At 33.9% G+C, this 15795-nt stretch overlaps 1 protein-coding gene across 1 annotated transcript; it reads right to left on the minus strand.

Moving 5' to 3' along the window:
* Positions 1 to 1298: 1298 nt before the first annotated feature.
* Positions 1299 to 4242, minus strand: LOC107414215 (probable disease resistance RPP8-like protein 2). Its single transcript, XM_016022319.4, has one exon. It carries the CDS (start codon positions 3973 to 3975, stop codon positions 1345 to 1347), a length of 2631 nt encoding a protein of 876 aa, XP_015877805.3. The 5' UTR covers positions 3976 to 4242; the 3' UTR covers positions 1299 to 1344.
* Between the last annotated feature and the right edge of the window lie 11553 nt (positions 4243 to 15795).

Below are 15795 nucleotides of genomic sequence, written 5' to 3' on the forward strand. Positions count from 1 at the left end.
ATTTATTTCTATTTTCAGGTAACATGTGAGCTAAAATGAGGGGCAGAGGGGACATACCAGGACATACAAGAGGATTAAAAAGTAAATATAAAAATAAATATTAAAAAATATAAAAGAATAAAAAACTGAGTGGGGGCCAACGTGGGTGCGCCTCTCACTGAAACTTTGAGTATGTCTGTTTTAATTAGAAAGTATTAAATAAACAGTGGATTAATAAGAAATATATTTTTCTTAATGGTGCAAAGAAGCAAGTGCGCGTTTACCTTGGCATGCACTGCACTTGGTTGCACATGTAAAAATACTGCTTAATTATTTAACAGCAAATGAGACCCTCTCGGAAATAATCCCTTTCATTAAATCTTTTTTTTTTTTTTTCCTTTTTATGGATCTGACATCATTAATTTTAAGCAAAGAGGATACTTGTTTTTTTTTTTTTTTTTTTATTTTCATTTTTGGGTAGAAATGGGTACTTGTTAATGTCAATATATCATGAGGTTCACAATGAATTGATATGTTGTGCAACATCAGAAATTCATACCATATGCTTCAATTACTTGGCGAGATGCAGTAGAGCTCTGCCACAGTCTTTTGCAGAGACCTTTTGTAGCTCGTGATATAGAGCCATTGTCATCATTTTTTTGCCTCACCACCACCACCACCATCGTCATCTTCATCTTCATCAACAACAACAATAACTCTTTCTGGTTTCTATGATATCTTTATGATAAGGCATAGCACCAGAAGAAGAGTTGTTCTCCAATTTCATTACAACTCTTCCAACAATTTACCCCAAAGATTCTTGTGCATGATGAATCTTATTTATGGACTCTATTACATCACCATGGATGATGGCTTCTTCATCTTTGTTCAACTGCTCTATCAAACCCTTGAACCTCCTCTGAAGATCATCTTCATCCTTCAGTATCACCTTCATTTCAGCGAGAAGCAATTTCATTACCAACTCTTTCAACATTACCTCAATGTTCTTGTACATGATGAATCTTACTCTTGGACTCTCTTACATCACCATCTACTTCATCTTTGCGCTACTGCTTATCTTGATATTTCATTTCAGCGAGAAGCAATTTTTTTTATCCATTCAAGAGAAGTGCTCAAGAATGAGAAGAAAGTTCTACTGTGAGAAAAAGATAAAAGTGACAAGAAATGCAATTTGGAAAGTTCAACAAGTAGTAAAAGATATTGCATTCCTACAATGTTTGAGCTAGATCAGAGTCAGCAAAAATAAATAAATAAAATGTAGAAACAATGTGTTGAAAAGAAGAGAGACACTCTGAGACTAGAGCACTCTACTCGTACATTGATTTACAAAATCAAACAAACAAACTAAAGGATTGTGATGGATGGAACATGCTGTACTTTGTAACGATCTTCACCTTGCAACCTATCTACAAATCTAATCGGCATCTCTTTGATTTCCAACTCCTTGAGAGTAGTTACAGACTTTATCTCTTCCGGAATCATCCTCAAACCCCTGCAATTGGAAATTTGAAAACTTCTAAGCTTCGGCAATGCATTTTCTTCAACATTTAACTCTTGCAAACATTCCAAGAATTCAAGCTCTAGGAACTCAAGCTGATGAAACCCATCAGCAGAAACTTCAAGTGTTCTGCCACTGTAAGAAGATGCTTTCAACCTGAGAGCAAATAGATAAGGAAGCTTCTTCAGTATCTCCATAGGATCGTTGCTAAGACGAGATTGATGTAGGATCAACTGAGTCAGATTCGGAGGGAATTCATGTGGGTTTGGTAACTCTGCTATCCCTCCTCTTAAGTGCAACTTGATGACACGCCCAAGAAAAGAAAGTTGAGAGAGTGACGGAAACACACAATCTTGAGTATGAAGGAACAAGGATTGGAGGGACATAAGCTTGGATAAGGAATTAAAGATCTTATTTTTGTCTCTGCTGAAGCTTCCTCTCAATCCCAATTTCCGAAGATTGATTAAATGGGCAGGATTTGCTTGCTTCCAATCTTCAACCTCTAAGTCTGACAGAGTCTGGAGATGTCGTAAGGTGTCAATTCGCAACAGGTCATTGAATGGATAAGCATTCTTGTAAAGATGTCGTAGATTTTTCAACTTCCATAGCACATTAGGAAGCGTCCTAAGATTACAATTTTCACCGATATCAAGAGTTTGAAGATTAGACAAAGAACCTATTCCTTTTGGTAGCCAAGATAAGTTGCAATGTCTTAAACCCAAGTACTTCAAATGAAACAGTTCCCCAATTTCGTCCGGAACACCAGCATCCAACTTCATATCCTCCAAATCTAAGACTTTAATGAGTTTAAATTTTCTGCAGATGGAAAACAGATCACTACTACAACTTTGATTATTTACTCTGAAGAAGCGGAGAGACCGTAGGTGTGGAACTGAATTTTCAAAGAAGCAATCATAGCTAGAGTAAATAGCAAGACGACGGGCATTAACTGAAGGTGCTGAATCCATATTAACATAAGTCTCAAAAAAATTCATCCCCCTAGACTTGGAGATAGCAAGGTCTCTCATCAAGTCATGAAGTTGACAATGTTTGACCCTGTCATTTGCACTCATCCTTGCCACCTGAACCATATTTCTATCAATTAGCTCGTTCAGATAGTCCTCTGCTATGTCCTCCATCCTTTCTCCATGTTGTGGGATCAAACCTTCTGCAATCCATAGCCGATACAATTTACGTGCAGTGATCAAATAGTCTTCAGGAAATGATCCTAAATACAGAAAGCAAAACTTTAGGTAATAGGGCAAATCATAAAAGCTTAAAGCCAGTATAGCCGACACCCCATTTGGATCTCGAGCAAAGTACGAGTGAATGGTGTTTAGAACCCTTTCCCATTCTGTCAGTCTTCTTTTCCTCGAAAGCAAACCTCCCAATACGATGATGGCTAGAGGTAAACCATCACATTTCTCCACAATTTCTCCTCCAATTTGCTTCAATTGAGATGGACATGCTCTGTCAATGCTTTCGACGAATGTTTTCCTACAGAACAATTTCCAACTGTCCTCTTTGCTTCGAAATTTCATTTCATGGGGAATGCTTTGAGAATCTGCATGCAAAGCAACATTGTTGTTACGAGTGGTGAGCAACAACTTACTTCCATTGCAACCATTTGGGAAGGCCTTTGAAATACTATCCCAAGCCGTGTTGCTCCATATATCATCTAGAACCACCAGATAACGAGTCCTCTGCAGATGTTCATACAGCATCTCCTCCAGCTCTTCTTCTCCCAAATTTTTCAAATACTTCCTTGTTCTTGAAACTTGTTTTATAATCCCCTGCAGAATGTCTCTGGTTTTGAAGTCTTGGGATACATAAACCCAAGCTCGACAATCGAAACAAGCTCGAACATCAGCATGGTTATAAACTTCTTTTGCCAAAGTGGTTTTACCGATCCCTCCCATGCCAACTATTGAGATTGCCCTCCACTGATCCTCCTGTACAAGCTGCTTCACGACAGTGTCTATATCCTCCTCCAACCCGATAATGTCCATATCCTGACCACGAGCAGATGTTCGCCGCAGCTTCAGCAACTTCTCATTTGCAGGAGTAGTTGCCTCCCCAACATTCTTGATCCCATATGTCTCACGGCTGATAGAAATGTCAGAGATCCTTAAGTGGATGCTCTCCAGACCGTTACTGATCTTGGATCGCAGCTTCCATTCTCGAAAAATGAAAGCGTGCCTTTTTATAAAGTGGGTTCTTTTCAAGGATTCAAGTTTAAAGACGTAGGTGTCAATGAGGTCCTCAACATCATAAGCAACGTTTCTGACATCAGAAACCCAATTACGCACCCGCATATCACCTTCTTCCTTCGCATCAGCATCTTTTAAGAAGCACTGCATCCGCTTGAGTTCATCCCTCGACCGCTGTACTTGCTGACGAACATCTTTGCATAATTGGATTTGCTCTAGTACTTCTCCGAGCCTTTCTAATACAAAAGGAAGTACAACTTCAGCCATTATTATGTATAAAAAGCTGACCTCTGCTACAGGTTAACAGGTTAGAACGAAGAGCTTAATTTTCCTTTCTTATGATGCAGAATCAGCATATTATGTTGTCCTTTTTAAGTTCAATGCGGACCCCCTTTGAATTTCGTCGAAGCTTCGCATTTGTTAACGCGGTTACTTGTGGATTCCCAATTCCATCTTTCACACAGAGCGTAAAAGTTTGGTGTTACTTCCGAGCATCTTCCTTGTAATGCCCCGGAGACTTTTTTTTTTTTTTTTTCTCTCCTTAAAAGTAATAAAAAGAAAATATTATTGAGAGCGTAAGGATGAGGATATTAATTTAGTATTAGCTAGATAGTGAAATTTTATATTTAAAAGTCGGCTACTATGTACCTTCCTGTGACACGCGGCTTGATCCTCTTAACTCTTTGTCATCGTCTTTTGACTTGTATATAAGAATCTAGAAGCCACAGACTTTTCCATTATGTATGCGAAGTCGATGCATATTGTTGCTCCTTTGTCCTTGCGTTCTAAAACTAGCACAACATTACTCTGGAAAAATGGAAAAACATAATGAAAATAAAGAAACTTCGAACCAACAGCAATAATATATATATATATATATATATATATGTGTGTGTGTGTGTGTATATACCCTTTTGTTGCTAGTGACATTGCAGATTAATAAATTGCCAGCATGCCCAAATTGATGTACATTTACATGAAAAACTGAAAGCAATATACAAAATGCATAATCTATGGTAATTGAATTGGTTATGGGGGATATCCATGTTTTTACACTGCATGACTTTGAAATAAATTTCAAAAATTTTAAGAAAATGGTAAAATAAGAGGCAGATAAAAGCATACTCTTGGAAATATATTATCGTCAAACCTTTGTAGTAGCGATTCCAATAGTAAGATGTGAAGTCGGACACAAATGGTCATTTTCTGCAAAATACAAAGTGAATTCCTGAATCATTGAGGACATGGTGCCCATGCTTAATTGGCCAGCTTCAGCTAAATGAAGAAGTGATGCATTATGTTAATTCATATTTTTTGGAGCAGAAAAAAAAAATTGCAATTCCAAGAATGAAAGAATTATATCCTAACACAGTAATTCAATGTTATCATGTAGGAAATTAGGAAAGCTAATAAAGATAATCATACATGAATTAGACTTTATGCTCTCAATGATCTGCTTCCTCATCTCCATCTGCCGCAGAGGGATTAGTAGTAGTAGTAGTAGATTTTTTTTTTTTTTTTTGGAAAAAAAAAAAAAACGAAAGAAAGAAAGAAAGAAAGAAAGAAAAAAAAAAAGAAGAAAAAAACAAATTAATAATTTGTTCCGTGATTAACCAATATTCATGCTTTTATATAACTACAAGAATCAGGAAATAGGAGAGAAATTATGACCCACCCTTTGACATTAATCAAATTCAAATCCTTATTTGCTTCTTTTATATCGCCTTCCCTATTTATCGATTTTCTGGTTTCATGGTTATTGTTTTATTTGCAACTGATTGTGTGAAAAATACATAACAAAAAAACAAGCAAAATAAAAATATCACAAATTTTTCTTTTTTGGTGAATAAAAATATAAAAATAAATAAATATTGGACAGGCATACAAATGAGGCAAAAGTTTTAACTCCTAAAAGCAAAGTGGGTACTTAATTATTGTTTAATCTATTGAGGTTCATCATGAATTTATTGTGCACCATAGAAACCTAAATGCTTGAATTCATTAATGTTATATGGCAATTTCGTTATTAAATTACGTCTACATCTACTCGCAAAATTGAACTCTCGCTTTAACAATTGCTGCCCAAAAAAATTAATGATTTTATATAATCCCCTAATAAATATTATATTGAAATTAATTAATTTATAGTAGCGGTCCACAACCCGCAACGACAACGATTAGGTGTGCACATTTACCGGCATGTTTCAATTAGACGAATCAATGCCAATAAAGGAAACGAACCAAAAAAAAAAAAGAAAGTTGACCTCATGAGTGTATAAAAATATAATTAAGAATAAAAGACTTCTGATCCGGTATATAAAAGATAAAGTAGGTGATACGCTTAATATCACTGAAACCATTATATCCAAGTATTTACTATTTCCACTTCCTTGAGGCATTTTTTATTTTTATTTTTTGCTGAAGAAAAAAAATGTCTCTTATAAATATCAGATCGTAATTCGATAATAACCGTAATTTGGTGCTATTTAATATTGTTGTATGGAATTATCCGATGTAATAATAAAATTTATTAAAATTCAAAACCCAAACTTCCGAATCCATAAATATAAAAGCTGGATGACTCTTTTCATATACTTACCCAAACGTACGAACAAAAATGCATCACCACATGGCACGTGCATCAAGGTAGCAATAAAACTTAAAAAATTTAAAAATTTTAAAAATATATTTAAAGACATCGTTGTCTTCAATAATGAGTTAACCAATGCTTTTAAAATTTAATCTATACAAATTTAAAAAAGGTTCAAATAAAGCTAATAAATGAAACAATCAAAACATTTTTATTAAAATTGAACTAACATATACCTATCCACTTTATTAAATGGAAGTTCTATCATCGGGATTTAACCAGTGTTTAACTCGAACAAGTCAATGTCACCTGAGTGCTGATCCACAACAGTATTTACCCAATTGATGTAGCTTTCCTTTTTCTCATTCAAATAGTCCTATAGCCACATAGAAGAAGGGCACAGACATAAATGGGCCAAATTCGAAATTGAGAGACAACTTTGCAAACCTCATAGACAACGCCACCGGGTTGAGAGGACACTGGTAGCTACTGCTTTTTTAACGACAAAAAAAGACAATTTGCAAACCAGGATACCATCGGAAAGCTCCTACAATCCCCAATATTCAAGCTCACCCTCTGTTTTCTATAATCAACATTAAAGCATAACAAAAAAACATGAAATTAAAAACCAAGAGAGGCCAAAGGTATGAAAAAAACAAAAAAAAAAAAAAAAAAAAAGCTGCAGCTTTTTGTACTGTAAAGAGTGAAAATTATGTCTTTAAGTTCTAAAGGTATAGGTGCAAAAAAATTAAGCATACGTCTAAAAATTTAAGGGATATAAGTATAAAAAATCTTAAAAATAATTAATCATATATGACAAATTTCTTGAATAATTATGTCTTTAATAAATAAAACAACCTTTATAAATAATTTTTAATTAATTGTAAAAATTATAGAAACTCACTCAATTTTATTTAAAACCATTTTATATGAAAAAAAATACATGAAAAAATGATTAAATTAATAATTATCAATTTTTTTTTTTTCCCTTTCAAGCTCCAATTTTATAAGGGGCCAAAAAGAATTCACTTTTCTCTTCGAGCTAGTACTTTAACATAAATGCTGTAATTTGTGAATCCCTTGAAAATTCAAGTTGCATACGTGCAAAGATCCCTTAAAAATAATTAATCATATCTGTTTATTTTTTTGAATAATATGCCTTAATTAATAAAATAAGTTTCTAAAATAGTTTTTAATTAATAGTAAAAAAAATGTAGAAATTCAATTAATTTTATTTAAAGCAATTTTATATGAAAAAACAATTAAATTAATAATTATCAATTATTTTTCCCCTTTCAAGATACAATTTTTGGAGGAAAAAAAAAAAGAAAGAAAAAGGAAAAACCTTCACTTTTCTACCATCTACTTCATATACCTTTCAGTAATTACCCAAAAAAGAAATCATATTAAAAAGGAGTTTATTTTACCCATTTGAGAATCAAAGTTTATGTATGTAGCTTTTATACAATCCAAAAATTACACAGATTCAAAAATTAGACAGCCACATAAATTGAATTCACAACCAATTACATGGTAACTAGATACAGAAACTAAATTCATAAACCAACTTAACAACAATAACTATCAAACCCCAAAAAAGAAAAAAATATATAAAATCAAACCAAAATCTTAACAATTATTATAAAAATTGACTACAAGCAAATCCGCATCTTGATTGCAATCCACTTAGTAGCAAAGAAGAAGACGACCATGAGTATAATAATAAAACGGTGAACAGATGACGATATCAGTGAAAATGTGTATCATGTATGAGTTTGAGACAAAAATGGAGACTGGATCCCTAGCTACGGTGACAACGGGATGACTCGCACCGACTACTGGCAAGGAGAAGATGGATGTGGAGGAGGAAGAGAATAGAAGATTGCCCTTAGAAGAAGAGAAGAGGAATGGAAGAGGAAGAGAATCCTTTAGATTTGGGGAGTCAAAGAGAAGGAAAGAAGGGAAATAAAAGGTGAAAAGTAATTTTAAAAAAAATAAAGTTTTTTTCATTTATTTTCTAAAAAATCGTTTTTTAACCAATAATCATATTTAAAATTTTTTGTAATTATTTTCTAAAAATCATAAAAATTTTAATTGATAATTATTAATTTAATTGTTTTTTCATGGAAAAATATATAGATTTTTTTCATATTAAATGGTTGGAACTAAAATTAAATGTGATTCTATAATTTTTACTACTAATTAAAAATTATTTTTAAATATTTATTTTATTAAAGATATATTATTTTAAGAAAAAAAAGAGTTAATATCAACTGCGGCCTTTAAAGTTTACTTTAAAGCAATTTTAGTCTCTTAATTTTTCAACAATTCAACTACAACCCTTACATTTTTTTTTTCCTTTAAAAAAAAAAAATTAGATTCAATCTATTAAAGAGCATAATCAATTAAAGTTTAAATATGATTTGATATGTATTAGATTAGGCATATTGCATCTACCGCTTTAAGGCTTCAGTTAATTATATTGCACTTTATGAGATTTTCTTAAACTATAATTACCTCACCTTCCATTTTTTTTTTTTTTTTTTTTTGGTAAATACCTCACCTTCCATTAGACTTTGATTACTAAATGTAACGATATAAAGGCATAATTGTCCATTCTATGCTTAAAAGCTTTTGACAGCCTATAGGGTCTTCAATATGTATGCTATGTGTAAACCTTAGAGGCTCCCGATGCAATATATCTTACATTTTATAATATTAATATTTTTTTCTTATTTATTCCTCTATATATTACAATTCTTTTATCTCTACATATTTTTATTCTTCTTTAACTTCTATGTATAATTATTAAATATAACTAATTAATAACAAAAAAAAAAATCAAAACTAAAAATTTTTGAATCAAAATAAGTTTAAGAGAAATTCTAGTTATACTGCAAAATAATCTTTATACAATCTTAATATTTTTAATTTCCTAAACTATCTTTTTTTCAGTATTTTCAGATTTTTTTTTTTTTTTAAATTTCTCTTCCTACCCTATTAACTATTGGCAACAATTGCTGCAGGGGAGCTCACCCATGAAGGGACATGCCCCCACAAATTTTTTTATTTTTGGTATTTTGGGGTTTTGTATGTGTACATAATTTTTATGTCCTATAGACGATAATAGAGTTTGTGAAAGAGAAGCTATGGCCTAATGCGTGAAATTCTTTTCACAATAACTTTATATACAAACAATGTGGGTTGCTAACATAATTTAAAAAAAAAAAAAAAATCAAATTGCTTATATATAAGCAACCAGGTTAATTTATTATGGGAGAGTCTAATATGGGGACCGTCCATATGTGTTATATGCGGTCCAAAAACATGCTAAATTTTCCTACCCTTCGATTGTAAGTGTGAGATCCCACATCGGTTGGAAAAGAAAACGAAGCATGCCTTAAAAGAAGGTGTAAATACCTTTCCCTTGGCGTTCCCATGAGGGAAAGTAAAACCGTGAGGGGTAGGATTGAACTCGCCACCTAGCTTCCAAAATGGACAATATCGTGATTAGGTCTGGGAGGCCCGTGCCAGTGGGACTAGTAGGTAGGGATTGTAAGAGGATTCCCCCTAACCATTGCGATGCGTTTTGACAAAACCGTGCGGGCTGGGCCCAAAGAGGACAATATCGCATGCGGGTGGACTGGGCTGTTACAGTAAGACCTGGCACGAACCCAGCTTCAATTCGCAAATTTCCCTTGAGCCCTTCCCGCCTGCAGCAGCTCACATTCCCGCTCTCACCCAATCGAAATGACTTTGCCAAAATTCCCAATCGCACCAGCATTGCCATCCTTGCAAACCCACCAGATTGCACCACCATTGCCACCCTTCTCTGTACCCACCAGCTCGCACAACCATTGCCACTCTTCTCTATACCCACTAGCTCGCACCACCTCTTATACTCTGCATGTCTATATTCTGGCTCTTCTACTCTGTTGGTGAGTTAATGTTTTGTAATTTTTTTTTTTTTCATTTTGGTTTTATGTTGGTGATTTTATGTTGGTTTTATGTTGGATCAGATCATGCAGAGATACCAAATTATCACTATCTTTTACGTAGTCTTGCATCATTGAACTTGTTAAAACTGAAGATATGATTTTGTTGGTTTGAGAGTAGAGTGTATTTGTTAGTTACCGAAAATGTTAAAACTGAAAATATGAGTTTGTTGGTTTGAGACTAGAGTGAAATTGTTAAAACTGAAAGTATGATTTTGTTGGTTACCGAAAGTCAATTAAGAAAAAAGTCAACATAATCATTAATTAAGAAAAAAGTCAACATTAATAGTCAACATAATCATTAACTAACAACAAAATCATGAACTAACAAAGAAGAAGCAAGCAGTTTAAACATATCAGGCTGCACTATGGCTTAGTGCTCAGCATTACACTTTGTTTTCTTGGAATGCATAAGTTGTAATACATGTAGAGTTGCTGGACTTAATAAACCGTGTTCAGCTTTCTTGCTACTTAGTTATTGATTTCCTTTATTTTGTTAGCCCTCCCTCAGGAAAAAATAAATATCTTTTTTATTATTATATTTTTATTTTTTTGCAGTGAAAAAATAGCCCTCTAGGCTTTAAAAGCTAGTGACTGGTATCTTGAAAGAGCATTTGATGTATTCTACAACCAGCCGCAGATTAAAACGTTTACCGATTCTAGACATTTAGAGGAGCTTTACAACCGATATAAAGGCAAAGTTTAAATTTCCTCTTACTCTTTCTTGCTGCTTAGACATTATTGCACATCTTTTTCTTGCAAACTGTTTATTTTACTTCAATGACTGAAATGGAAATCAAATTTATGAGCAGGGTTTTTTTGTTTATCAAAATTATCATCTTCGGTTTAACTTTAATCTTGTTAATGTATTGACTTTTGTCAGAATGAATATGGTAGAATTTCCTTGCTCAAACTTTTTCTGTAAGGAGACTAGCATGACTGTGTTCATCTTTTGCCTTTGTGCTATTGATTTTTCTATCTTGTGTTGTATTAAATCATAGTCTGTATTTGTTCTTTTTGCTATGTGTAAGTGGAAGGATAATGATCTTGATATGTTAGTTTGTCATACTTTTGTTTAAGAGCTTATTCTTTAATCATGCAAGAAATAACAAGTCATATCTTCATGCGCATAATCTTTAGGGTGCAGTGCCATTGCTCGAACAGATTTGTTATGGTGTGTGAGAGTTGCCATTGCTATACTTATGTCTTAAACACTTGCAATTAATTGGCTACTAACTCCTTAACACACTTTTGTGTACATAATTATCATATAATGCACATGTATTTTCATTACAATTACCATATAGTGCATATGCCCCGCATATATTCTCTTTTTTTTTTTTTTTTTTTTTTCTATTGATGTAGGCATAATTGTTTCTTTCATTATATAGTGTGCTAGATAAGCTACCTTAATGCAAACTCGTCAGATTTTGGATGAAGTGTCTTCTATTTTTCAACATTTTTCTCTTCTATTTACAAAACTAAACTTTCTAAAAATAAAATAGATTACCACCTCTCATGATGGTTTTGCTTTGCTGTCTACTAGGTTACAAATTCATCAATAGGAAGCTGGTTTAAGTGCAATTAGCTCTTCAATATTGGAAACATGAGTGTAGAACAGTTAGAAGCAAATTCAGCTTGTATAGGAGTTGAAGGCATATCCCTGCTGTCACATTTAAAATCTGTGGATGATGTTTACATTCCCCAAGTGGCCGAAAACTACAAACCAAAGGTTGGACAAGAGTTTGAATCGATAGATGGGGCACATGAGTTCTACATTAAATATGCGATAGAGGCAGGGTTTAATGTTCGTAGCAGTTAGACTAAAAGTTGTAAAAGTACGAATGAAGTTGTTAGGAAAGAATTTGTGTGTTTTAAGGAAGGAGTATCTTCTATAAAGGAGGGTGAGAGAGAAAGGTGTCGGGGGATGACAAGAGAAAATTGTAAAGCTAAACTTGCCGTGGTTAGGTCAAAATTAGGTAAATTTGTCATCACTGTATTTGTTGAAGAACATAGTCATCCATTATCAACCCCTCGAAGAGTGCATTTATGGAGGTCACATCGTAGTGTGTCTGAAGCCAAGAAATCACTAACCTTGCAGTTTTCAGCAGTAAATGTGCCAACTCATAAACAAATAAGCATTCTTAAATTTGAAGCTGGAGGTATAGAGAATATTGGGTGTACAAAGAAGGATATCTATAACCATGAAGCTAAGGTGTGGAATGAATTAAGAGGACAAGATGAAGAACTCTTAAAGGAATATTTCCTAACCGAGCAAAAAAGGGATCCATGCTTCTTTTTTAAAATAGATGTAGATGATGATGGTAAATTAAAGCATTGTTTTTGGGCTGATTCGATGTGTAAAAGATCTTATGGCTGTTTTGGTGATGTTGTATTTGATACAACTTACAACTCTAATCAATGTAGTATGATATTTGCACCCTTGGTTGGGGTGAACAATTACGGTCAAACGGTGCTTTTTGCATGTGCATTTTTAAGTGATGAAAAAACTGAATCATTTGTTTGGTTGTTTGAGCTATTAAAGGATAGCATGCTGATTAACATCCCAAAGATGATCATTACCGACCAAGATCCTACAATGACAAAGGCTATCGCTCAGAGCTTACCGAATACATTTCATAGGTATTGTAGTTGACACATACTAGAGAAAGAAAATGGATTTGGGAATCAGAATGTCCTGAAGAGTTTAAAAGAAAATGGGTGACTCCCATAGAGAAGGCAGGCCTATATGACAATGATTGGTTAAAATCAATATTTGAGCTACGTTCAAGATGGGTGCCTGCATATGTTAACCATATATTCTCAGCTAGAATGTCAAGTAGCCAACGTGCAGAAAGCTCCCATGCATTTTTCAAGAAATATGTTTCGAAGAGAAACTTATTGATGGATTTCATACTTCGATTTAATAGGGCGCTTGCACATCAACGGCACGAAGAGTTTGGGGCTAATCATGTTGATATTAATGAGAAGCCTATTTTGAAATTGCCATTGGAAATGGAAAAGCAAATGGCTGAGATTTACACACGCAAGATTTTTCTTAAGTTTCAAGATGAGTTGTGGCATAGCTTACTAACAATGCCACAGTTTGTTCGTGAAAATGCTACACACAAAATGTATGTGGTCGAGAGTAGCTCGAAAGAAGGTGTTCGAAGAGTGCGAGAAATTGCTTATAATAAACCTTTGGACTTTGCATCTTGTACATGTAAGAAGTTTGAGAGTGAAGGAATTTCCTGTAGACATATATTGTCATTCTTGTGACTATTTGGTAACATTCCTTTGCCAAATAAATATATCATGAAAAAGTGGACTAGAGGTGCAAAATCATAAATAATAACCGATAAGCAAGGTGTTGAGATAAGTGGACAGCGTAGTTCAATGTTGACTTGGCGAGTTAAACTATTCCAACTTGCTTTGGAAGTCATTGATAAAATCATAATACATGAAGAGGCAAGTATAATTATGAATGATGGTCTTCAAAGTTTGCTAGGCAAGATTGATTCCATAGTTAGCAACACGAAGAGTGGAGGCATTTCCGAAAAAGGTCGCACTGCTCATGACCATGAAGCTTTGAAAAACCCATCTACTGTGCGGGCAAAGGGATGTGGACGAAAATTAAAAGGGGGGAAGGAGAAGGCAACAGATGCCGCAACATATAGAGGTCGACGTTGCAATGGGTGTGGAAAAATTGGGCAATCTCACGACAAAAGAAATTGTCCACTCCTAAACAATCCGTAAGAAAATAAAACATTTATTATTTATTATTCTTATGCAATTTGTATGATCATACCTTGTACAAACTATGCTGCTCATCTATATAAGTCTTCACAAAATGAGGAAAATCCTCAACAAACATCGGACTTTGAATCTGAAGCTGATAGTTTTACTTCTACAGGTATAAGTAGTTGTAGTTTCCATATCGTCATTAACATTTTCTTGAACTAACCTGCTGCTTATCCAATAACTTGCTTTGTTTTGGCATGAATGCATGAGAAATAATTTGGAATGACCCCCTGGATGTGATAAAGTATCTTGCATTAGCATGGAGGAAATAGTAACATTCCTTAGTTTAGTTTGGTGGTTGCAGGAGTAATTTTTATGAAAAAACAAAAAAAAAAAATTTGTTGTTTTAGGCCTTACATAAGTGCTATTAGTGGTTGCAAGAGTTATTTTGATGAGAAAACAAATTAATTTTTATATTTTATTAATATCTGATTGGTTTTGGTTTTGGTTCTTGAATTGGTGGTTGCAGTTTGAAGTGTTGTTGGAGTTTTGCCTCTGTCTCTCAAGTATATTGTAACTATCTATTGCTGCAATTATATTGTAAATGATATGGAATTTGTGGTAGTTAGGTTTGCTCCACTCAAGCTTTTAGTACAGATGGTTATACCTTTTGAATATATATCTCCATCTAATGGAACCTAAAGAGGAAGGAAGACAAACATTGGCGGTGGATTTTGTTAAATGTAGTGCCGAGATGCTTGCTTGTCAATGAAGATTGATGTTTATACACAGGTATTTTAGCCAAAAAAAAATCTTAAAAAAAAAAAAAGATGTTTAAACACAGGTAAATAGTCACGTGAACAGTATCCGTGAACAATGGTATTTATACCCTGTAAATTGGTTAAAATCCATCGAGTAGAGCATGCTTTAGTAAATTTTCTAGTGTTATTTATAGGCATGCCAACAATGCATTCTTGTTGGTTATCAGCTTGCATAAGCACAAGCATCCTAACAAATTTTCATCTACCCTCCTCAATGAAGTTGTCAAGCATAGGCATTGTACTTCCATAGTCAAGAGATTGCTCTACATCTCCCACCATGCTTGTGCTTGCAAATGAATTGTTGTAGCTAGTGTTACTTCCTATGGTTGCATTGCCACTCATTTGGCTGCTCAAGTCTTCGAACTTCCAGTCGGTCAAGTAATCTACAAAGAAAACATTAAGCACTATCATAACTTAATACCTCTTTGTTAGTACAGAACCTCTGGAGAAGTATGAACTCTTAAGCACATAATTATGTGACAATTTTATTCATTGATTTACACGTACATGTGGCATTAAGATTTCAAACATAAGCAAACAACACTAAAGAAGTCAGACAACCAACATGCACATGCATCAAAGATAATGGCTAACCTTCTTCATCATCTGTTTGAGATTTCTTTCTTCTTTTAGTGACAATATATAAAACCACCAAAAAAGATAGAAAGCTTAAAACTCCAACAGGAACAACAATGCCCACTATCAGACCAGTTCTGTTCTCATTGCTTGGAGGTTTGTTACTGACTGTAGGTATGAAATTTGTATATGAAGTTCAGTATAGTCAACCAAACCATATATGTATGTGACCAAATCAGTGCCTAGATTTCATCCAAAAGATTTCACACCATACTACCTACCTGGAGCAGCACTGATGGCAGATATAGAAGGTCCATAAGTGCCTTGTGTAGGTATATAAGAAGTCCCTTTCCCCGCCTAGAAA

The sequence above is a fragment of the Ziziphus jujuba genome, chromosome 8 (assembly GCF_031755915.1).
Source record: "Ziziphus jujuba cultivar Dongzao chromosome 8, ASM3175591v1".
Lineage (NCBI taxonomy): Eukaryota > Viridiplantae > Streptophyta > Magnoliopsida > Rosales > Rhamnaceae > Ziziphus > Ziziphus jujuba.